The following is a 25,291-nucleotide window of genomic DNA, read 5'->3' as shown; positions in this document are numbered from 1 at the left end:
TCACTTGTATCCTACAGTCGCATTCATCACTTGTATCCTACATTCCTCACTTGTATCCTACACTCGCATTCATCACTTGTATCCTACACTCGCATTCCTCACTTGTATCCTACACTTGCATTCATCACTTGTATCCTACACTCGCATTCCTCACTTGTATCCTACACTCGCATTCATCACTTGTATCCTACACTCGCATTCCTCACTTGTATCCTACACTCGCATTCCTCACTTGTATCCTACACTCGCATTCCTCACTTGTATCCTACACTCATATTCCTCACTTGTATCCTACACTCGCATTCCTCACTTGTATCCTACACTAGCATTCATCACTTGTATCCTACACTCGCATTCATCACTTGTATCCTACACTCGCATTCATCACTTGTATCCTACACTCGTATTCCTCACTTGTATCCTACACTTATATTCATCACTTGTATCCTACACTTGTATTCATCACTTTTATCTCCATATCAGTGATTTATTTATCTAAAATCATTTCACAATTGAAAGGAAAGATACCTAACCTCTGACCCATTACAAGATACCTTAAGTGACCATCCATTTCGTAGCCTGACCAAATATCGGTCAGCGCGTGGCCAAGTAATATCATGTAGTTGGTTCAGTTATGAGGTATTGATGTGGTGAAGATTGGTAGCTTAAAGATAAATTATTGCTAATATCAGTTTGTAGGAACAAACACACACTGTACCTCAGGGATGGCTGGGATGAGATATGGATGTGTGGCCATCGTTTAGATCAGGGAAGAAGACGATTGCCAGATGCATGCATTTCCATAATATTTGTTTACCATAGGCCTAATGTGGGATAATATTTGAAATTGTAACCTAGAAATCAAATACACCATTTTTGTATAATCATTATTTTCCTGGCAACCACCATTATCCTCAAAAGAATAAATGGAAATATCAATAACGGTTACTTGGAAAATAATGATAATACAAAAACAATTGAAACCAAGCATTTACAAATTAATGCCTTACAGAGTTGTGTTTTATTTTGTGAATTTATCCTCAAATGAGAGTTGATTTCATTCAGAAAGCAAAACTTATAGCCCGTTCATATATCATAAAAATTGCAAACACATCTCAATCATTAGGCAATGGTGACAAATTGTTTCTCCTTGAAACTTGTTTACAACTGTAAGCATGTAATGAAGCATACAGAGATATGGATAAGTCCTGGCTTTAGTATGGTATGGTAGAGTAGTGGTTGAAGAATCATCATACTTGATACCTAGCTTCAATTTCCTGCATGGGTGAAACTGGGTGATGCCCATTTACGGTATTGACCATGTGGTTAAAGCGTTGACTCGTCACGCCGAAGACCCGGGTTCGAATCCCCACATGGGTACAATATGTGAAGTCCATTTCTGGTGTCCCTCGCCGTGATGTAGCTGGAATATTGCTAAAAGCGGCGTAAAACCAAACTCAGACAGTCAGTCTTTTATGTCAGCTTGCCAGAAATCTTTTGGCAGAATTTTCAGGTGGCATTTGTGTGTGACGCACTCGTTAATGATTATCTAATATTAATTAATTATGAACTTAACCATTCACTGTTATCTTGGTTTCCTGGTCCATTTTGAAACAATTCTGAATGAATAAAACACAATCAAGGTCGAGAGTACATGTGAGGAAGTGGGTATATGGCTTCATTTGGTATTTTCTTGCCTAATGGTACCATTTTGAAATGTTTCCAAATATAATCATAAAAGCACAATCAAACCAAGAAAACCTTTTCTGTGCTCTTAAGAGTATAATTAGATTAAGGCCTTTATGTTTTCTGGCTATGCACTGTACCTGTCAGACAGTTAGAGAGGCTAGAAATAGATGAATAAATTTCATTACATCAGATCCAGTGCACTTTAATTGTCCCACTAAACCTGGTATTGACGATGGTATATCAGCCAATCAAAGCCAATCAACTTACACTATGTTTTCTGTTGAGCTCTTCCAGTCTTTTGTGTGCACATCAAACCGTCAACAGGGGGTAAAGGGAAATCACAAATTTATATATCGGAGTTGGGTAAAAAGCAGCCAAGTTCATGATAATTATTCCCATGGGGTGTATTCATTTGCAATACCATAACGTTAAATTGTCTGACCTGCCTGCGTCGGAACAATGGCGAAGGAGGGAGAAATCATTGAACACTTCTTGCACACGACAATACAGCTTGGCTTTTGTGGTCTGAAATGTATGGAGGTCTTGCAGTCGTTGGGAATTATCTGTAGTTTAATGACTAGAACATCGTTTTGCAATTACATTGATTTCCGATGTGAGGAGGGGAGAGAAAGCATGTGAGGTCTACGTCGCCTTAACATGACCTGCGATTATTGAAGTCAGTCTTAAGCTGAAATGTAGCCGGTAATCACAAGATTATCAGTATTCAGGTGGTTAGATGTTAACAGGGTTTGGGTGGTTCTGATGGATAGACCATGTTTTTTGACACTGGGAGATCATTAGATTGAGTTGGGTTGTGAAGTTGTCTGAATATCCCGATGTGATGCTTATGTAATAATTGAATGCAGCTCTGATCAATCAACTTGTTGGGTAACAAGGCAGAAGCACCATTCTTCATTGGAAAAAATATGATTTAAAAGATTATGATAATTGGCAAGTCTAGCCAGCTGAATTCAATATTAAATCAGAGTCTTCATGTTGGTGTAATGTTTTTGCTAAAAGGCAGCTTTTGGTAAAATACTGAGCAGATGTACTTTGATTTGGATGGCTCTGGGAAGATTCAAGTGAAGAAAGTGTTTGGTTGTGTGAGTCAATGGGGCTGTGTGAGTGGAAAAATATTTGCTCTGGGAACTCAAGTTTGATGTTTCACATTGGTGCTGTCTGAAGCCCCCACTCTTCCTGTGCTTGTTGTTAAATGCTGTACTGTTGCAGCTCTAAGATGATGACCTGTCAGTATTCTAGTCCTGATTGAAACTGTGAACAGCTATCCACATTGGTGATGATGTATGATGACAAGCTATGGTGAAGATCAGAGTTATAATTGATCTTAAGCAACCCATGCTTTTCGTAAGAGGTGACTAATGGGATCGGGTTGTCAGACTTGCTGACTTGGTTGACACTTCATCGTATCCCAATTGCGTAGATTAATGCTCATGCTGTTGATCACTGGATTGTCTGGTCCAGACCGCCGCCATATGGTTGGAATATTGCTGAGTGCGGCGTAAAAATAGGCTTACTCACTCATCCAAGTTAGTGAGCCTGATTCCCAATCTGTTTGTCACCTGTTACAACCAGTGTAGGTTGCTGAAAACCAGTTCTAACCGGTTTTATAAAGGATATCTGTAGTGATACGGCAATGGCATTCATTTATTTACCTCATCTTCCTCAGTGTTTCCTCTTTGACTGTGTTTGCTCAACACATGAACAAAGAGAAGGCTTGTGTTTTCCAGTTTGTGTCAACCCAGTTTAAGTTTCCTGACTAGTCATTAAATGTTACTTTCATAATAATATCTGTATGTTGAAGTAGTTGGTAAGTGTTTTTGACTCAAACATGGATAGTAAAGATTTAAGTTTTTGGGAACCACAGTGCCATGAGCCTCAATACAAACCAGGAGTTCATCAGTGTTTCAGAAAAGAAAGTTTCATAACTCATTTATGTAAATATGGAAAATGTTATTCCAAACAGTGCATCCTGTGATGCATGAGATCCTAATCTATGGCTGAAATTACAAAAATATATGGTAAAGAGATATGACATGGAGTTGGAGTGAGTGAGTGAGTTTAGTTTTACGACACACTCAGCAATATTCCAGCTATATGGCGGCGGTCTGTAAATAATCGAGTCTGGACCAGACAATCCAGAGATCAACAGCATGAGCATCGATCTGCACAATTGGGAACCAATGACATGTGTCCACCAAGTCAGTGAGCCTGACCACCCGATCCCGTACATGGAGTTGGAACACAGGTTAATTGACCTAATATTGACTTGAACTTCTTATAGAGACACCCGTTCCTTGAATCTGAGTAAGTAACCCACATGTTACATGCCCTTTGTGGTGTGAAGATCTGTAAATCATTATGGTGTAATTTGTCTTTGATCAAATTGCAGCCTCATTAATAATTGTCCTCACTCCCATGGCAGTTGTAGTGAGTTAAACTAAAACTATAAAAGTGTGCTGCTTTGCCTCACACTCACAATAATAATTTGTTATCCTTTATAAAATAAAAGCTGTAAAAGTGAAACTGATGGGCAGCTGATTGCTTCGAGGTATTGCCTGAAAACTAACTTCGTACTAATTCCCAAAATCAATTTCCGTTTATTTGGGGATCTTGACGATCATAACGTAGTAAAGACATTATGTGGAAAATTGAAATCTGAATTTCGATTATTAAAGGACTGCTGAATGCGAGCTAATGAACCTTTCCCAACATCACCTTTTTAATGACCAGCGACATCCTATCATTGCTTCGTTTTCTCCAGTCCTTCTCAAATGTCACATGCAAATTGCCTGTCAAACTACCATCCTGCTCAGGACAGCCTCAACATAGAAATTGAGCCTTGAATTAATTTTAGTCGACAACCTTTTCATAAGCCTGTGTTTGAAAGGCAGATTAACCTCATTTCAACTTGACTTGGGTTTGCTGAAGAAAGGTTACAGATTGGTGTTCTCAGAGTGAATTATTCAACAAACCATCTTGGAACAAGACGAGAAAAGTGTTGATTGAATAAAGGGAGATAACCAGGGCAAATCAAGTCCAAAGACTGACCAGCATGTCCCTGCTTATATTGCTGATCACCATGATTAGGGATAAAACTGACATTGAATTTAAAGTAGGAATCATGTCAGCCGATATTCTGCTCACATAATGGAAATATACTTGAGAGGGAAGAGCATGGTTGAGTTCCAAGCCATATGGTAATATTGATCGTAGTCTTCAGTGTGGTAATTGCCCCCTCTTCTGTAGCATGTCCGTGAGATGGTGTGGTTAGATATCAAAGATAGTACATGCATGTCTTAATAGTGATGAAGGATAGGAACAGCAGTGATACAGAAAAGTCAGATTTGAAGTTTTTGTCGGCCTCAACAAATTTCCATTATCTTCCGTCGTTTGATTCTCTTCTCTCAATCACTCAATGTCAAAACTCTTATATAAGGATAGAACACTTGGTAATTACATTTGTCCACCAGGCACCTGTTACGGGATTCCAAGCTTGCTAGATAATGGTTGTGTGTTGTATAGATGTTAGACAGTGCATTCCAATTTGGATCTTGGGAATAGGTTTTTGAAGAAATGCTTTATTTATGATTTTTTTTGTATTGATAAAAAAAAAAGTCAGAAGAAAAGTTCTTTAGGAAGAATGCCAAATGTGAAATTAGATTGTTTGTGCAAGAATTCTGAAAAGGAATCTCTTCCATCCAATTGCCCGAAGCCATATGCCCAATTACATTTCCCTGATGTTAAACTTGTGATGGATAAAGGTATAGTTAGTCTACCACTACAGATATATGATGGATATGTTATTACTCTGGAGTTGCAGTAGTAAGGGTTTGTTGTACATAATGCAGACTGATGGGGGATTGGTTTGTTTTCATGAAGCTTGTAGCAAAATTCTTACATTATCACAGAGAGCTACCTCAAGGATGGGCTGTTGTAATTCTCTCGTGTTTTTGGTGGATCGAACTGCATGAATTCCATTTTTTACTTGTCACTAGTATTGAATATTTATGAATATTTTGAAGAGAGTGTTTTAACTTGGACTAGTTTGTTCTTTATCAAAGTGGGATGTAAAAATGTAATATTGCCAAATTATTATTTTAAAAAGGTCCCTTATGGCACTTTCATTAGGCTATAACCGGCATTGTTTGCATTGTATAACAGGGTTGTTTTTGCTTTATAGAAAATATTTAAAGGTTTCAACCTAAGCAATTACATGGCATGTTTGTTATTTTAATTCCTTGATATTAGACAGTATTCCTGATTAAATATTCCTATTCATTACTAAAAAAATCAGAAAACATATCTTATTTGCCTCATTGTGTATTCGTTACAGCCTTCAGCATGACTAGCCAGTCATCCCTCCTCCTCCACCCACACATCTTTTAATGGGAACTCTGTAGAAGGGAACAATTCAATTATAGGCGTAAATATTCCCTCTGGATTATGGTTGCCTTATTCCTGTGGATTCCACAGACACATACAGAATGGACATGACAATCATAGCTATCCCTAGTGGTATGCTTAAAAGAGTTATGCAGTTATCTCCCTTAGCTGTGATGTCACAACGTAGTTGTTGAAAACCTCTCATAATTTTTCTGTATGGACAACACAGAAGACGTGTTTACAGAGTGGAAGTGTTTTAAATTTTTTCTTCAAATTTTCAAGAACTACAAGACTCCTGGGCCCTTATTCTCGAAACATTCGTAGCCCTAAGAATTCCTTAACTTTGATCGTAGCCAATGTGTTAAGAATGGACTTAAGAAGTTCGTAAGGCTACGAACGTTTCGAGAATTGCTAGCCTGGTCAGTAGTGTCGCATTGGTTAATGTTTCTGACAATCGCATTCTATATTTTGTGCATATTGCTTGCTTTTCATCTAATTTTCCCGCCAAAAATCATAATGTCACAAGCACGTGTCTGCAATGTCAAAACATTCATGGCCAATTTGTATCCCCATTTTCTATGTGCCCCTGGCCTCACGGGTCCTCCCTACTCTTTTTATAACTGATTTTCATTGTGTCAAGATATTTTTTTTTTAATATGATTGGATTAAATGGACAATATACGGCATTCTTTTCATCCCTTACAGGGGACATTCATTCACCCATATATCTATTCTTTGCAAATTTGATAAAAAATGAGGCTAAAATTTAATCTGCAGAGGCAGTTTGATCAGGCTGATAGCCTGTCGGCCGTGTGCCGTACAGACGCAAGAGACTATGGTCAAGACCAAGGTCTAGAGTCTATAGAGTTCTATGGTCAAGACCAAGGTCTAGAGTCTTTACTGATGAGCAATCGGTTCGACATTAGGCAGGATTTGTCCATGGAAATTAGGCAGGATTTGTCCATGGCGCAGGCAGCACGGGCCCTGCCTTCAGTCCCTGGGTTTCAACCTCCACCCACATATCTTTTAATAGGAACTCTGTAGAAGGGAACAATTCTCTGAGGCACTGATGCATCATGTTTCAAAACAGATAATGGAACTTGTTGGAAGATTGTTATAATGTACATCTCTCTGTGTCATTGTAGAAGTTGTTGTATCTTTTATGGATTACAACTTCTTTTTGCTTGGAATGCAAAGGTTTTGTAGAGATAGTTGCTTCAATACTTGTACTCAATATTGGGCAAGTGACTTCTTTAGCTAAACACACCAACATAAGGGGTGAATATTGAGGGGGAAACAACTATTGCGATAGCAATGTTTTTTTTGCGCTGCCCATTTATCAACGGAAGTCAATTATTAAACTATTGATTACTAAACTTAGTCATCAGTCTCCTCTTTTCACATTTTCATATAATGACATTGATATGACTGGAAGACACAGTTATGATTCTAAGTTTGTCAGCACCATTCCTGGGTTTCACCAAAGCAGTTGAGACATGTATAATTTCTTTTCACCAACATGCATATAGTATGACCAGAAATTATTGAGAATTTTAGGAATATGTTTAATTGGATTTCTAGTATAAACAACCTTGACCGGCTATCAAGTGCTTGGTTTCATTCAAGAGAGACAACTCCGTTAATCCTTTTTCATTAGTTTGTGAAGAGTTATCCCCCTTTGTTTACTTGCTAGCAGACGACATTTTCAGTGATGCTCAGTATGGATGATTTAGAGAAGAGGAAGTTGATTTTAGAGTATTATAACAAGGACATCAGATCAGCTAAAGTGATTTCATGTAGAACAGGCATCTCTTTGTCCACTGTTTATAGTGTTTAGAAAAATATTGCAAATGGATATGGCATTGAGCACCAGGGAGGCGCAGGTAGGCCCAGAAAATTGACTGTCGGTGACAGGAGGTGGCTTGGTATTCTTGTTTCTCAAAACAAACGAAGGAGTTTAGAAAACTTAAGGCTGGATATGATTGATAGAGGAACTCTGTCTGTCTGTAAGGAGACAATTAGAACTGAGCTGCATGGAATGGGTTGGCAGAAAAGTCGAGGAATTCCATCACCGATCATGAAACCTGAACAAAAGGATTGAAGGTTGAACTGGTGCTTACAGCATAGAAATTTTAACTGGGACAATGTGATTTTCTCAGATGAAAGTTCTGTGTAGCTGTTTCCTAATACACTGAAACTCTGGACCAAACAAACTGAAAAACCTTTGTATCAGCGCTCAAAGTACAGTCCGAAATGTAACGTGTGGGTTGGCATATCTGTGTTAGGGGCAACTCCCCTCTGTGTATTTGAAGGGAATATGAACAGTGAGCGGTACACAGATATTCTCGAGGGACATTTACTTCCATCTGCTCACGTGTTCTATGGAAATTTGTTGATTTTCCAGCAGGACAACGACCCAAAACATCGTTCAAAGCATTCACGGGCGGGTTTCGGACCCAAAATATGACATTATTAGATTGGCCAAGTTATAGCCCTGACCCAAATCCAATAGAAAATGTTTGGGGACTTATGAAGGAAAGTGTCAATAAGAAAAATCTGACAAATATTGCTGAAATGAAAGAAGAGGTGGTCCGATATTAGGACAGCATGGACCACGACTTTCTAACTTCTTTGATCAGTAGTATGCCCCGCAACATTGAAGCCTGCATTGCTGCCCATGGTGACTTGACAAAGTACTAACTGTTCACCTGTCTTTGAATCTGGAGTTATGTTCTGCTAATATTCACATTTAATACGTGAGTAATGAGTGAACAAAATTTAAAAAATTACAATCTTTAAATTCTCAATAATTTCTGGTTGTACTGTATATACCGGTCCGTATATATACCGACAGTGATATAACTGGAGTACTATTCAAAAGTAGTGTTAAACCCTGGGCCGGTGGGGTAGTCTAATGGTTAAAGCATTGGCTCGTCAACCAAGACCCTGCCACGTGGGCACAATGTGTTAAGCCCATTTCTGGTGTCCCCTGTCGTGATATTGCTGGAATATTGCTAAACGCGGCGTAAAACTAAACTCAGTCAGTCAGTCAGTGTTAAACCCAACTCACTCACTGCCACCCTTCCTCCGATTCTCTGTTTTGGATGCTATAACGATTGTTTGGCACCCTTGTGATGTTAACATCAGAAAACAGGCCACAAACAGGCACTTCCTTGCAGCTGAGGCTGATAATAGTAACTTCCCTTTGGCAATACTTGTCCATTTTTATTATTTCATCAGCGAAATGAATTTCTTTGTATTGATTTGCTAATCTATTCTTTTAAAAGTTTTAAAAAAATGTTTGCTTGCACACAGGGTTTTTACTGTAAGCTGGTGAACATGCTTTGTGGTAGTCCAGTTTCACAAGTATCAAAATCATAGAAACATGATTCTTTAAGATAACAAATGGGTTGGATGGTTAAGAATGTATGGCGTCAATGATATTTGGTTGGTGTGTTTTAATGTTTAATGGCACTCTGAAATGCACACCACTGCAGCAGCAGCCTTGCAAGCTAAGAGCTATTACTTTTTATTTTTTTAGTTTTTAGGAGTTATCAATATACCGGATGTAAAATTCAATGTGGGTGGATGAAAAAAAAAGAGTAAAACGAATTCAAATTCCAAGAATAGCAGGGGCGTTAGCGTTAGCTTGTCATGCCCAAGGCTTGGGTTCAATTCCTGACATAAGTACAATGTGTTAAGACCAGTGTCCCTCCAACATGATATTGCTGGAATATTGCTAAAAGTGGCATAAAACCTCCCTCACTTCCAGAAGAGCACTGATGAATATAATACAAGTTTGTAGTTATGTCATCATGGAAGCATGCTGCAGCATAACACCAAATGACAATAAGTTGTTTTATGCTAGTATGAAAACTTATGCAGGTATTATTCACTACATAAAATGTTCTGGTTTTTATTTCATTTGTCATAATAGTAATACATTGTCAGACAAAAACAAGAAGAAGATGTTTTATCAAAAGAAAATATATTTTTATTTAAGTTCAGATTTGTTTTGTTGGTTTGTTTCATTTTTCTTGCCAGAATGAAATATAAGGCCTAAATGAAGAATGATACTGATATGTTATCCTGTATGGTTCAAGATCTGGGTTAGAATTGATCTTCAGTAAACCATGCTTGTCGTGAGAGGCGACTAGTGGGATCGGGTGGTCAGGCTCGCTGACTTGGTTGACACATGTCATCGGTTCCCAATTGCGTAGATCGATGTTCATGCTGTTGATCACTGGATTGTCTGATCCGGGCTCGATTATTTACAGATATATATAGCTGGAATATTGCTGAGTGTGGCGTAAAACTAAACTCACTCACTCTAAAATTGGATTTGAAATTAGGACAATACAATATAAAATCGGGCTGAGCATCAATGCTCATGCTGTTGATCACTTGATTGTCTGTTCCAGACTTGATTATTTATTGACCGCCACCATATAGTGGAATAGTGTGGAGTGCGGCGTAAAGCTAAACTCACTCACTCAACATCACTGTAACGTAAAATGTATCGATGGTGAAGGTATCCATCCCTTAAAAGATTAAAAGATATGGTAGTCGGGACAGACACCAAACATAACTGCAGTTAAAATGAAAGATAGAAAAACACAGATAAGTCTGTTTATGCTGATATGTGAGAGAGTTTTCTTTTAAAGCTTCAGGCTGTGTTCATGATTTGATATTATTCAATGTGAAGTCAGTCGGGATTTATAAGGCTTTGTACAGTATTTCAGTTACGTCATGGTTTGTCAGCTTAATGTGTGAGGCCGGCCAGAAGTGACACAGTTCATACTTGTTTACCACTTCAGTGAAGCCCATGAGTATGATGTTGACAGGGGAAGGATCATCCTCGGCACGTATCTGGGATTTGTACCCACAACCAGTGCATCCTGGCAGCTATGGGATACAACCTGCAGCACCCTTAAACCTTTGTGAAGCTTTTAATAGTTTTCTGTTTTCATGTGGAAGACTTTTTCAAATGTCGCTCATTTATTCGCAGATTATATTCTCTGTTTCGGTCTGAAACTGGTATATATTATTTGATAAAACTGGTGCCTTTTGATATTATAATTTTTCTAAAAAAAGCGTTTGTTTTTGGGTTTTTTGTTTACTTTAGGCATTGGGTCTGCAATGGGAACAAAAAAAAATTCAGAAACCAAAGTAACATGAATTAAACCTTGCAAGTTTTTCTGAGATTTACTTGAAAATTAAAAGTTTGAAAATTGTTGCATTTTATTACCATATGAAGAAACATATTCTAAACTTACTCTTATAGTGAACGCGTTTAAACCAAACTGATAGATATAGCAAACTGTTTTACTGTCTTATCCACTTGATGTATATTTCAGTCAAAATACATAAAATAAACTTCAGCTACAAAGAACTGAAATAAAATTTAATTTACTCTAGTCTAGTTCTAATGTAGACTTGGCGAGGGATAGTCACACGAAGCAGAAATGTTCATTACAAATGTATAAATGGACACAGAAAAATTACATACCGTGTTCCTTGGGACGCGCATTAATATTCACTGTTCAAAATTTGTGACAAGAGGTATATAGTTCTTGTGATTAAAGCACTCCTTAAACCTTACAGTATGATCTGCTTGATCATTTCATCACTTTACAGGACCCTTGTATTTAATGTACAGACCGTTGAAGTTAGTAAGTAGGGGTCCCGTGGACCCCAAATTTTGTCTGTCATGATAAATCCCTGGATAGTGATAACACTGTTTTCATTGATACTTGTCTACATATGTAACTTTAATAATGGAACAGCTGTTTCTCGAGGCTCGTGTCCAGCTGATGTTGGGTGCAACTATGTTGTTTGGCTACCTGGCCATTATCCGAGATGAAACATTCTTTTGTTGGACACAGTGGCATCTGCTTCCTTCCAAGAAACATTAGTTAATGACGCCAACCTTCAGATCGGTCTATTATTTGCGTTCCTGAAAGGGTTTATTAGATGAGGTTGGAGGGGTTATGGACATTAGAAATTGTTTCTTTAATGATGGGGAGGTTTTTGACAAGCATGCACTTTCTCACAGCTGAGAAATATTAAGCTGTGTCAGCGGAAACGCTGTGTTTATTTCTCAAGACCCAGTTGTAGTTTAATGCTCCTTTAACAGTTTTGGGTAGAAAGGGCAAAGTGAGACACATTCTAAATGTTCCATACTTTGCTAATATGATAGTGTTTATCCTATTTGTCTTGTGAAGAAGTACCAGTTTGATCTTAAAACTGTCGGGGCGGTGGGGTAGCCTAGTGGTTAAAGCGTTGGCTCGTCACGCCGAAGACCCGGGTTCGAATCCCCACATGGGTACAATGTGTGAAGCCCATTTCTGGTATCCCCCGCCGTGATGTTGCTGGAATAATGCTAAAAGCAGCGTAAAACCGAACTCAGTCAGTCAGTCTTAAAACTGTCCATAAACATTTGAGCGTACAATCAAATCACATATGTGTCCACTATCAAATGACATGTCCAATCATATTCCTTTTTCATGCTCTCAAATAATGCATGAATTTACTGCTAGATAACATGTCTGTTTTCCAATCACAATTTGAGTCCACCCTCCAACCACATTTAAGTCCACCTTTATATCACATTTGAGTCCACCCTCAAATCACATATGAGTCATTATATATACATGTTCACCTTCAAACAACCTGAAAGTTCACTTAAAGTAAGATGAATGTATGGTGACCATCAAATTACTCAAGCCTAGAAATCACACACAAGTCCAACCTCAGATCACGTAGTGTCTGTGTTCGAATTTGTCTGGTGCCTTCACATCTCCGTTACAGCTTGAGTTATGTCTCCTGGGTGTATAAAAATACCTGCTTTGATTACTGCCCTTCACCTGCTGTTGTTTGATGGCAGGCAGACAACACAGGCAGACGAGGAGATACCAAGGAACAAGGTTTGATTGGTTCTTTCACAATCAAAGAAACAGTGTTGTCATGTAGAGAGAGCTGCCATGATTTAATTAAGTCTGAAATTAGCAATGGGTCTGTGAGCATGGCATACAGTCAGTGCGCCAGTTATATTCGGTGTAATGAAACTATTGTGATGTGGAGTGCATGGTACGTCTTGGCCTGGCTAGCTCCTTCACGGGTCCTTCAGCCACACTGCTATAGTCATTAGTTTAGTTGATTACTGAATATCATATTTCTTAAGGTAATAAAGGAGGGGTTATTAGTTCATGCCTAATATGTGACTGACAGAGCTGGTATTGACAAATACAGGGTTGTATTTACAAAGAAGTCTGTACTGAGTTTCTTGGTTTGCCTGCACCATTCCCTCACTCATGGTCACCCAAATGGTAAATGTCTGAAATCTGCATCACTTCAAGCTTTCCAATCTTTCCACTTCAGCCTGATTTCAAGTGATATATATAACCCAGTAACTCAGAGCATCATGATCTTTCCATTCAGCCTCTGACTCCAGTAACTCAGAGCATCATGAACTCTGACTCACCCACCCACCCACTCACAAACTCACCCAAACTCCTATCTTTCTTATCTTTCCATTTCAGCCTGATTTCAAGTGATATATATAACCCAGTAACTCAGAGCATCATGAATTCCCTCTGACTCACTCACCCACCCACCCACTCACAAACTCACCCAAACTCCTATCTTTCTTATCTTTCCATTTCAGCCTGATTTCAAGTGATATATATATATATATAACCCAGTAACTCAGAGCATCATGAATTCCCTCTGACTCACCCACCAACTCACCCACCCACTCACAAACTCACCCAAACTCCTATCTTTCTTATCTTTCCATTTCAGCCTGATTTCAAGTGATATATATATATATATATAACCCAGTAACTCAGAGCATCATGAATTCCCTCTGACTCACCCACCAACTCACCCCACTCACAAACTCACCCAAACTCCTATCTTTCTTATCTTTCCATTTCAGCCTGATTTGCAGTGATATAACCCAGTAATTGCTCAAAGCATCATGAATTCCCACTGACTGACTCTCTCACTCACTGTGGGGAATTGAACCTGGGTGTTTAGCCCATGTCGTGACGAGTGAACACTTTAACCAGTGGAACACAGGGACAGTAGGGTAGCCTGACAGTTAAAGTGTTTCTCACCACACCAAAAACCCAGGATCCATTCCCAGTATCTGTACAATGTGTGAGATTTCTGGTGTCCGTGATGTTGCTGGAATATTGCATAAAACCTACTTTACTCACTCACTCACTCTCAATGTAACATGATGTATTTAGGCAATGTATATATTTCATAAAATATTTAATTTTGAATCAAAGTATTTGTGTTGTATTTCAGGTGATCCTTGTCCGATGGAACGAACCTTATCAAAAGCTTGCAACTTGTGACAGCAGAGGCGTCATCTTTGTGTGGATAAAGCATGAAGGTCGCTGGTCTATCGAGCTGATCAATGACAGAAACAGTCAGGTTCGTTACGTGACTACATTTTTCTCTGTATTGCTCATTTTAATGGAAGGAGTATATAAGTCTGTTCATTATCCAACCTCGTGTACATGTACTCGTAACACTGGTGATTGCACCAAACTAACGCATGACAAATCCATGAGGACATGTTGAAGTTATCTTGATTCTGTATTTTGGGATCTTTATCAGTATTTTGCATGAATGAGATTTGTGATCCCATTTCATGGAACGACTTATGAACTTGAGTAATAGGAAAGAATCGGGTAGTCCATAACATCTTTTGAGCAGTATACTTTAAAGTATGCTCTCTTGAAATGTTTATTTTTATTGCAGTTATAGATTAGTATGACACAAAACAACTAAATGTGATCTGATGTACAAGAACTGCACAACTGTAAAAATGGAGTGAAGATAAAAAAAACCCATAATCTGAAAGGGAGATGCTCTTCCACCTGCGTGACAATATCTGATTTGACTGGATATAATGCTAAATTAGGGGGGGGAGGGGGGGCAGAGTACCTGGTAGGTTTTGTATGAGTAACCATGGAAACTTAGAAGACTTGGTTTTAGAGTGAGTGAATGAATGACTCAGGAAATACCTGGAATTGTGTAAGGAAAGAAAGATCATGTGTCACTATAACACATGCCATTTGTGTTGAACTGGATGTTTTTATGGGACATCTCCAATCTTATCCATTTGTAATTGTTTTTCTGACCATTTATTGAACAAGCAAAGACAAAGTATGTTTTTAAAAGATGAAATTCAGACTTAAAATGGGATTCCCATCTCCGAATTTTTATTTTATGGAGGCAAGGCTTCTTTGATGTTAACAGATCAGCCTCTATGAATGCAATGTTTAAATAATAAGTCCTTATTGATCATCATATTATTTGTAGCTTTATCAAATTTGAAAACAACAGGAAAAAGAAAATGGCAACATTGAAGATTTGGTTGATAGAGTGGTTGAAATCATGCCACAGTGGTGCAATATGGACTCCTGGAGTTGCCTTGCCCATACTCAATTATTTACAGGTGAAGCTGGTCCACTGCCGACTGTAACATAAAACCTCTTCATCTATCTGAGAAATATTCTGTTGGACCAGCAACTGGTCGTTCTTGATATCTTGAAACAGCTGCATCAGTGTGTTAATATTCCACTTGTTCATCAAAGAGTTAAACTCTCAAAAGAAATTATTATTGAAGAGCATACTTTAACATAGGATCCAAGTCATGAACTGATCAGTACAGAAGATTTGTGAGTCACTCTGTGGCAGTTCAGGTTGCTGCAACAGAGGGTGTTATGTACATGACTGGTATTTGCAGATGCTCATAATAGTTTTCTCGCCTGCTTACACACTAGCACTTACACTTTAAACGAAAATTGTGTGAGTGACAGTTGCTGCTGGAAGCGAAGAATTTGCTTACCCTTTTCGCAAACACCTGGCTTCATTACACATGTTAAGTCATCCATTCTTATTTTCATCACTATTTGGCCTTTTATGCCCAATGGAATTTGTTTTGGCAGATATTCGATTATGCTCTAGTGTTGACATTTTGAATTGTATAATTTGGTTAGATCATTTTCAGTTTCTTAGGATTCGTTAACTCCACAGATATTGAACTTCGTTTTTGCATGTATTGCAATCCTAATAAATGAAATATTGATGAAACAACTATCAAGGCTAAGGTTGTCTTTGAGATTAATGTAAAACACTGTTGCATTATTCATTGCCTGTTACTGCTGCACTTTGTCTTCTATAATACTGAGGATAATTGTTAGATCTTATGAAGTTCTCGTAATTGGGCTCAAGGTCTGGAAATAATGTTTCAGGATTGGAAGTACATTGACTACAACCATTGTGGAACCTTTGAGGACATGGCCATGAAATGGCTTGCATATTTTTAAGTACAAACTCATAATTTCTTGTACTGAATCAGTGATTGGGATAGAGAACTTTGACAATGGGCCATTTTCAGGATTATTAGCCATTTTCTGAATTTTGAAAGGCCACTGCCCTTGTATCAATAGTAAACTTCAAAATTTTAATGGGCCATTTTTTACTCTAATGTGCAAAATGGCCCATGGTCCGTGCCTTTCCCAATTCCTGACTGAATATTATATTTTGCTTCCAGTATTGTTTGCCATTGGTTATCATTAGTTTCTTGCCTTTGGGAGAAGGTAACCACAAGGTAACTGGTAGGTCGAATCTAGTGTTGGGAATAGGTTGAAATCTCACAATCGATGATAGCTTCATTAACAACGAACAATCATCGAAAAAAATTGGTTAGCGTCATTTTTTTTCAGATTTTCCTATCCAGGTTGTTACTGCAGAAAAGTATAACATGATGCAACTTGTTACTTTAAAGTGATGACTAATATATCATGAACATAAACTTCCTGGAGTCTTAGAGAAATATTCAGTCATGACTTTTCAGTTAGTGAAGTGAGTTTTCTAAGAAATAAACATGTTTCCAGGCCCTGACAACTTCTAAGATATGTTCCATTGTCAAGTATTTCAAAGACTAAAACAGTAGTTCCAAAATCGTTTATGTTCGATTATGAGAAAATGTGATCGATTGCTTGGTCGTTTGGTCACTGCGACCAATCTTCGATTATTTCAATTAATTGGAACACCACTAGTCGAATCATCTGTTTTTATCATACTGTCACTGCTATAACGAACTGAAACATATTTCTATCAAATGACAATGATATTCTCTGGGAAAACATGTTAATCTTTAGATCTGACGTCATACAACACATAGCTTCAAGTGTTTCAGTATACTTTCTACATGTGATCATTGTCCTATATAGAGTTGCTGTGAAAAACAGGTTTCAAGGTCAATAAAACATTTCATGGTTGATGTGACGGTCTGTAATGAACATTGATTCGATAGAATCTAAGTGATGTCTTTGAGTGTAAACACTTTAACATGCATGCTTGTGTAAATGCGTCAACACAGATCATGATTCCACAACTTATCCTTTAGTGATTATGTGTCTGTTTGAATGTAAATGTTAGGCAGAATTTCTAAGCAAAGAAGGCCCCTGTATATCCCAGACTGATGAGAAAGACGGATCCAGTAATGATCAGGACCCGGTTGCATCAAACTTTAATGACGCACTAACGTGCCATTAAACGTTCATTAACTAATGTATCATTAAATTCTGTTGTACTAACGTTTTAATGACGTGTTGTCATTAGTGTGTCATTAACTTAATGAAGGTCCTGGGGTATCATTAGAGCGTCATTAAAATTCCTGGAAAAGTGAACATTCGCGCAAGAATTTTGTTTGCGCAGCACTGGATCTACCTACAGCTATAAAATTACACAGAAATGTAGAGTATTAAATGTCCTATCTCATGGTATAAACTCAGCTTGAAAAGTAGACACTGTTAAATGTTACCCCTAATTTTGGTATGCGTTAAAACAGTAAATTTCTCTGCTTTTTATTGTGTACTGATAAAAGTACTATGCTACTATATTTTCAATTTGGCATCTTTACGGAAAGTGTGAGCGAACAAAATTCTGCCTGATACCTGAACGACATGGGTATGTATTAAATTAGTTTGTGTGCTTATGTATAACATTATACACTCAATCTAAAAAATAAATTGCAATATGTGTTGAAAATGGATTGACGTCAAATGGCTACAAAAAGGTCATACGCTTATAGGGGCGGTGCGGTAGCCTAGTGGTTAAAGCATTGGCTCGTCACGCCGAAGACCCGGGTTCGATTCCCCACATGGGTACAATGTGTGAAGCCCATTTCTGGTGTCCCCTGCCGTGATGTTGCTGGTATATTGCTAAAAGCGGCGTAAAACCAAACTCACTCACTCATACGCTTATAAAGATAAGCGGGCATCACTCCGCTATGCTTAATACTAAGTCATTGTAACTCAGATCACTTGGAGAGCATTTGCTGTGAATAAGGACACCATATTTTCGTGATATTTTGTTCACAGAATTTTCGAAAACAATGATACTCAAAACGTTTGTGACAAACGCGCACCTGGCCAATGATTATACGCCATTGTTTTGTCTATAACACAACATCAACAAATTCAATGAACAAACCAATATAAATCCTTTAAAAAGGTGTGCATATATATATATTTCATGAAATAAATAAATCATTTTTATTTATTATGTCAGTTTTACTTAGGTTTAAAATACTAAATGTTGATAATGAAATTAGTTTCATGAAACCCTATGTGAACGATACGCAAGGTATACATTAATACTAAAAGTGTAATCCGCAGGACAGTGTGATTTGGTTTATCTTATTCAAACGACCTTCACCTCAAAGAAATTGCCAAATATGTCCAACAATGTTGACGTATGACATCACTACCAATGACCGATTTCTCATGAAATGGCGGCTTTGTGGATATGGGTGCCCACGATTTTGCGAGGGAACCTTTGTCCATAAATGTATGATGTAAGTAATCGGAAACATTCTGACTATGTGGGTATGGTTATTTGTTTTTATTGCTTTCATTGAAAAGTCAGAAATGCCGATAATTGCCTATGTCGTTAGTTAATGAAGCAATGATACAACCGGATCCAGATGTTTAGACGATTAATGGAAACTGAGTGTGACTGGAATATTGTGTCAAGACTTCCTGGGAGTGGATAGTCTTCACACCATCACAGGAGTAGATTGGCAGAAGTGACAGCTGGTGTTGAAGCCACCAGCACCCAAATATGTCAATAGCTAAGGACAAAGAAGACCATTTTCCTGTGTTAACATGAACAAATTATTTATTCTTCCTGGTCTTATATTTGTTTTCCTGACACATATGATGACAGTCTGCTGATGACATCCTGTTCCGACCGTTACTGTCACAATAACACATACTGTCCTTAATGGTTAAGGATTCAGGTGTTGAAAATTATGTCCATTCTCCACAAGTTTGTGTGATTATACCAAAGCATGACAGGTTGCCCACTGAACCAGTAGTCACACATTATGAAGATAGGGATTGTGTTACCAAGGTTTCTGCTGAAAGAAGCATGTCCACAGACCAAGTATCAGTGGACCGCAGTAGTCAGATCAGCTTGATTATGAAGATAGGGATAAGGCTGTGTTACCAAGTTTTAGATGTTTAACCCCCTGCTGAAAGAAGATAACAACATGAATTAAATCTAGATAAACTAAAGGTTTTTTGTATGCTTATCCTATTCAACCCTGTACAGCAACTCTTCAGAATGCTGTTAGTCCAGGCTGAAACAGGAATGCTAGTTAGGCATGTTTCTATGTAAGGGCAATGATATTGAGTGTGATATTATACCCCATTTTGCACCACTGTAGCATGTATATCACCAAATGTAGATCTTCGTTAAACGGGTCCAGGGTACCTGATGCATAAGGCAATCAAAAGGGGATTCGGTGGCTACAGTAGTTCCAGAATTGTCGTGTATTGACGTATCACCCATGAAGACAACCTCACTCTGTTCTGGACTGTAATGATGTGTCATTGTACTGCTGTGCCTTGATGGCAGACATGGTGGAACTTCTTTTCCATTATGCTTTTAGCCTGACAAATGTCATTGTACCAGGTTTACATATTGAAACTGAAATTATTTTCTCATGTTAGATACTTTTATGTTTTCTACATCTCTAAAATGCAGGATAATGATTATTGGTTTGCACTTGATGGTTACTTTGCATTCTGATAAATCTCTGATGTTTGTGTGTGTTGCTTTGTATCTGTCAATCTCTGCTGTTCAGGTGCTTGTCCGTGACTTTGCTTGCTGATCATGCTCTAAGATTCAGATACTTGCTGGTGACTGCTTGCTGGTTTAGTCTGGGATTCAGGTACTTGCTGGTCAGTCTCTGAGATTCAGATACTTGCTGGTGACTGCTTGCTGGTAAATCTGGGATTCAGGTGGTTGCTGGTGAATCTGTTTGCTGATCATGCTCTAAGATTCAGGGATTTACTGGTGACTCTGCTTGCTGGTCAGTCTGGGAATCAGGTGCTTGCTGGTCAGTCTGAGATTCCAGTGCTTGCTGGTCAGTCTGTGCAATTCAGGTGTTTGATTTAGACTTCGCCATTTGTCGGTTCTTGTTTGCCAGAGCCTAGACTGGTAACACTTTGCAGGCTGAGAGGGCGCAGCTTTGAGTTTACTTTTGACAGCTTCAGACACCATGGCTTTTCTGTCTTCTTCCCTATTTAACTCTATGTTGATCTTGTACAATTCTTTCCCATGGAATGTTCATAGATCTCCCATTTAATTAACACTTTATATTCTCAACTTGGCCTGATGAAATAAATGGACAATCTCTGTTTAAGCATCTTCTTTTGGTGGAGATCACCATTATCCATTTTAGGTAGTACATGGTAAGTCCAGATAAATTGTTCAAATTGACAAAACTTAATTATTGGATCAGACATGTTTCATTTGGCTTCTAGATTTGTAAAGGGTCCATTTTGTGAGTAAGACAGATCTTTCCAACATTTAATTACTGTCTGAGAGAAGTCACTTCCTTTACAAGGATTGACTCAATTCGTGCATAACTCTGCAACTGTCCAAATCACAATGCTGTGTGTCTGGTAACATTGAGATTGAAGTAGGATATTCCCGTAACCTGCCAAAACATGTGACAACAGGTGACTTTACATGGTCATTCTCCAACATAGATTGAACTGCCCCTTGCCTGATCTGCCTGGAAATGAAGTTGTAGCTGTCAAGATGGTAGAAAAGTTCCATGAGCTGATTTGTGGGTCGTAAGTCACTGAGCATGAGAACTATGTACTGAGATTGTAACTTGGCATGTGATGAGTCCAACAATGGCAGCTTTGTGAAGTGATGACAATTACAATGAGTTGAAACCTGTGAATTTGATAAGGTTGTTTAGTAAAACATCATTAACTTAGTCAAATGTATTTTCATGAGCACGATAGTAGCTGATTCTATTGCCTATGCGGTTATTTCGCTTTGTTTTGTATGAGGATATTTTGGTACTGATATCTGTGCCAGTTCACAATAAGGAAGTAGGAGATACGGAGCTAAATATCACCCAGGAAACGTGGGTGCCTGATGTTGTGGTGGTTATTGAAATTTTATTGGGATATCAATGTATTCCACAAGAGTGAGTGAGTGAGAGCGTATGTGAGGTTTTATGCAATATTCCAGCAATATGTGGGGAGTCGATCCTGGATCTTTGGGGTGGCAAAGAACACTTTAACAGCCAGGCTACCCTACTGTCCCTGTGTTCCACAGGTTAAATCGTTCATTCATCATGCTGAAGACCCGGGTTTTATTCCCCACATGGGTATAATGTGTGAAGCCCATATCTGGTGTCCCCTGCTGTTATATTGCTGGAATATTACTAAAAGTGGCATAAAACTAAACTCACTCACTTACTCTCACTTGTATTCCACTTCCTTGATGAAGGTACAGACCTTTTTGAGAATGGATTGTTGTAGATGAGAAGAAAGTAACTGGACAAATTTGTTCCAGTGGATTCTCCAATATGTCATATTCCTCACTCTTGTTGCTTTCTTTCACCACAGCTGCAGCTCCAAAAACGATCATTTTTGTAGTGGAATTGAGTGCCATGGTTAATTAACTACACTTTTGATGTAAGCTTGAGTGTCATTGTACATCTGCCTTGTAATAAATGCCAGTTTATATTTTTCATGTTTTGAAAAGATGCCTGTTTCATAAAGTGTATCATCTGACAAGTAATCAAGCCCAAAGCTTGACAGTGAGTTGTAGGCATGTGGTGTCATGCTGTACAGGTAATTGAGAGAACATTGTTCACATTCTAAATGCATATAATGTGAAAGCAGCATATGCTCTAGTTTCTACAACTGACAAATTGTCGTCATTCTCAGAACTGTCATCAGCTCCCTTTCTACACTGTTTCGGGACCCGTGAAGATCCGTGTTAGAATATTGATCTTCAGTAACCCATGCTTGTCGTAAGAGGAGACTAACAGGATCGGGTGGTCAGGCTCACTGACTTGGTTGATACATGTCATCGGTTCCCAATTGCGTAGATTGATGCTCATGCTGTTGATCACTGGATTGTCTGGTCCAGACTCGATTACTTACAGACTGCCGCCATATAGATGGACTTGTTGAGTTGCGGCGTAAAACTAAACTCACTCACTGTAACTGTTTCGGGGCGGTGTGGTAGCCAAGTGGTTAAAGTGTTTGCTTGTCAAGCCGAAGGCCTGCGTCTGATTGCCCACATGGGTACAATGTAGTGGTGGTCCGATTAATTGAAATAATTGAAGATTGGTTGCAGTGCCTAAACGACCAAGCAATCGATTGTGTTTTCTCATAATCGAACACAACCAATTTTGGAACACTTGTTTGCATCAACATTATTTTCGATGATTGATCGGTTGTAATGAACCAATCATCAATTATGAGATTTTAACCAATTCACAACACTAGTACAATGTGTGAAGCGCATTTCTGGTGTCCCCTGCTGTGATAATCCTGCAATATTACTGAAAGCAGCGCGAAATTGAACTCACTCACTCACTGAACTGTTTCACAGTTCCAGGAAACTCTACACTAGAAAAGACAAACATTGGCTGGTCTGGCTTGCTTGTTGTTTAAGGCTGCACACAGCAATGTTCCAGCTGGTGATGGCATCCTGTAGGCCATCAAGTCAGTCCAGACAAACCCGTGATAGCATTCTGATCACTGATCCATGCCATCAGGTATAACGACACATAATCAGTCAAGCAAATGAGCCTGAAGACCGGGCCTATGAAGTCGACTCTTATCAAAACACAGGCTGTTGGGAACCAATTCTCACCTCACAGGACTGGGAGGCTTTTACTGCAACGTTAAATTGTAAAGGGAAGTGTAAGCGGAAGGCTGCTAACATGTTCTTTATTGTACAGTTGGAGCCTGTCATTGAAATTATGAAGAAGCATGTATTCACAAAAACATGAAGGCGATCCTTAGTACATCAATGGGACATGCTGTGCAGAGGTTTCAGGTTTAGGGAAACAGAGCTTTCTGTTATAGTCTCATCAGGGCAAAGGTTGTTTGCTATTTTGGTCAATGGGTAACTGGTAACAAAAGGTGAAAAAAAGAGAGTAAAATATCATCCCGAGATCACCATAGCTGGATAACTGACACTGTGACTATCATTGTAGAGTTAAAGAGGCTCGTTATGTTGCTAAAGTTGCACACACAGACGCATGCATGCACACGACACAGAGAGAGAGAGAGAGGGGTTTGCTTCAACTCTGAAATGGTCCCCATGTGCTACAGGATTGTGTCCATGACATTCAGGATGGAGTTATACAACCTGACCACCTTCAACATAGTTACTATCTAGTTATCGAGCTTTCAAAGGTTTATTCAAACTGAAGTTGGAAGTAAAACTACTTAAAGCTCATTAACTGAAGTTTTAACTTCATTTAAAGGAAGAGAAAGCTCTTCAAGTCCACTTCTTCTCCCATGCCATTCAAGTTGAGAATATGAACTCTTCTCCATGTCTTTCATGTGGAAATAAAGAAGCATTTCCTTGGCATACTAAGTGAGTGAGATCTATGTATTTGAGTTGTAAATGCTTTGAAGAGGTTTTAGATGTGTTGTCACCTGATGCTTCTAATCTTTTTACTTCTTCTCTGTACATGTAAATGAAACTTTGAAAATTTGAAAATAGTTGATCTAAATAAGGTCTCAGCACATTTTTTTCCATCATCTTCATCCAAATTCAATTCTGTTTCCATGGCAACCAAATATTGAAAACCCTTACTTGGCCATTGCTTAAGGTCTTTGTATAGTTTGTATTCACTTAATAATTGGTTCTCTGGTTATGTAAGTACTATGTTTAATTTTGGTTTGTAATTTGTACTCACTTCAGCTTATAATGCCTGTTTGCCTTTTAACTTGCAAAATGGCTGAATTTTGTTTTTTTTTTTGTGGAAGCCTCCTCACAATGAAGCAAAGCAAAACATTGCATGGAGGCGTGATCTCACCAATGATATCTCTCGAGCTGACATGATAGGGAAACATTTCCCATGATAAAGGAAATGAATAGTTGTTCAAATGAAACATGTTTAGTAGATTTGAGTCAGTCAATAAAACGCTCGAAGGAGACACTCATGCAGACACAGATATTCTTTTGGCTTGAAATGAGTAGTTTTATTGAAGTTATAGTCTTCTGTGTTTATGGAAAATTCTTCTGAAGAGCTTGGCCCTGTTTTCCAAAGTGATCTTAGCGCCATGCTGGTCATGAATCCATACTTAAACGTAGACTGACAACTAAGATCACTACATGGAATGGGATCATGATCTGGACAAGTGACTGCCCCCGTGGTGTAGTGGAGAGCGGAAGGTCACGAGTTCGATCCCTGGCCACGTCATACCAAAAGGGGTTAAAATATGGTACTTGTTGCCTGGCGCTTGGCATTAATAGGTAAAGCAAGAACTGTTCGCCTCGAAGTCAGTATAATGTCCCTGAGTAGGGTATTCATGCTTAACTGCTGCATGGTATCTCAATGAGCTAGCACTATAAAGCCAGCATAAGTCTGGGCTAGGACAAGCACTTGAAGCAGCCACACATACCCATACATGTCGTCATATGAGCGAAATATTGTCAAGTATGACGTTAAACCCCATTTCACCTCACCTCTGGACAAGCAGTGCAACTGGAAGATGCAATTTCAGTCCCTCATTTCAAACTCCAACACACTGTTAGTTTCGTGTCATCTCATGGCCCTATGCTTTTCTTCCATTAATGTCTTTTGGTTTTATTTGGAGATGTGTCACCA

The 25,291-nt window shown here is 38.6% G+C and overlaps 1 protein-coding gene across 1 annotated transcript in view; it reads left to right on the top strand.

Annotated features, from left to right (window-relative positions):
* The window catches only part of LOC124259134 (tubby-related protein 4-like), a 234,226-nt gene that overhangs the window by 67,050 nt on the left and 141,885 nt on the right, over positions 1-25,291 (top strand). The window contains 1 exon segment of the mRNA XM_046693229.1: positions 14,410-14,538. Within this exon segment, the coding sequence (XP_046549185.1) occupies positions 14,410-14,538 (129 nt within the window).

This window comes from Haliotis rubra, unplaced genomic scaffold (genome assembly GCF_003918875.1).
Source record: "Haliotis rubra isolate DU_JTF1 unplaced genomic scaffold, ASM391887v1 Scf71, whole genome shotgun sequence".
Taxonomy (NCBI): Eukaryota; Metazoa; Mollusca; class Gastropoda; order Lepetellida; family Haliotidae; genus Haliotis; species Haliotis rubra.
Note: the sequence above shows the minus strand (reverse complement) of the source record. Positions and strands in the feature narration are given on the sequence as shown.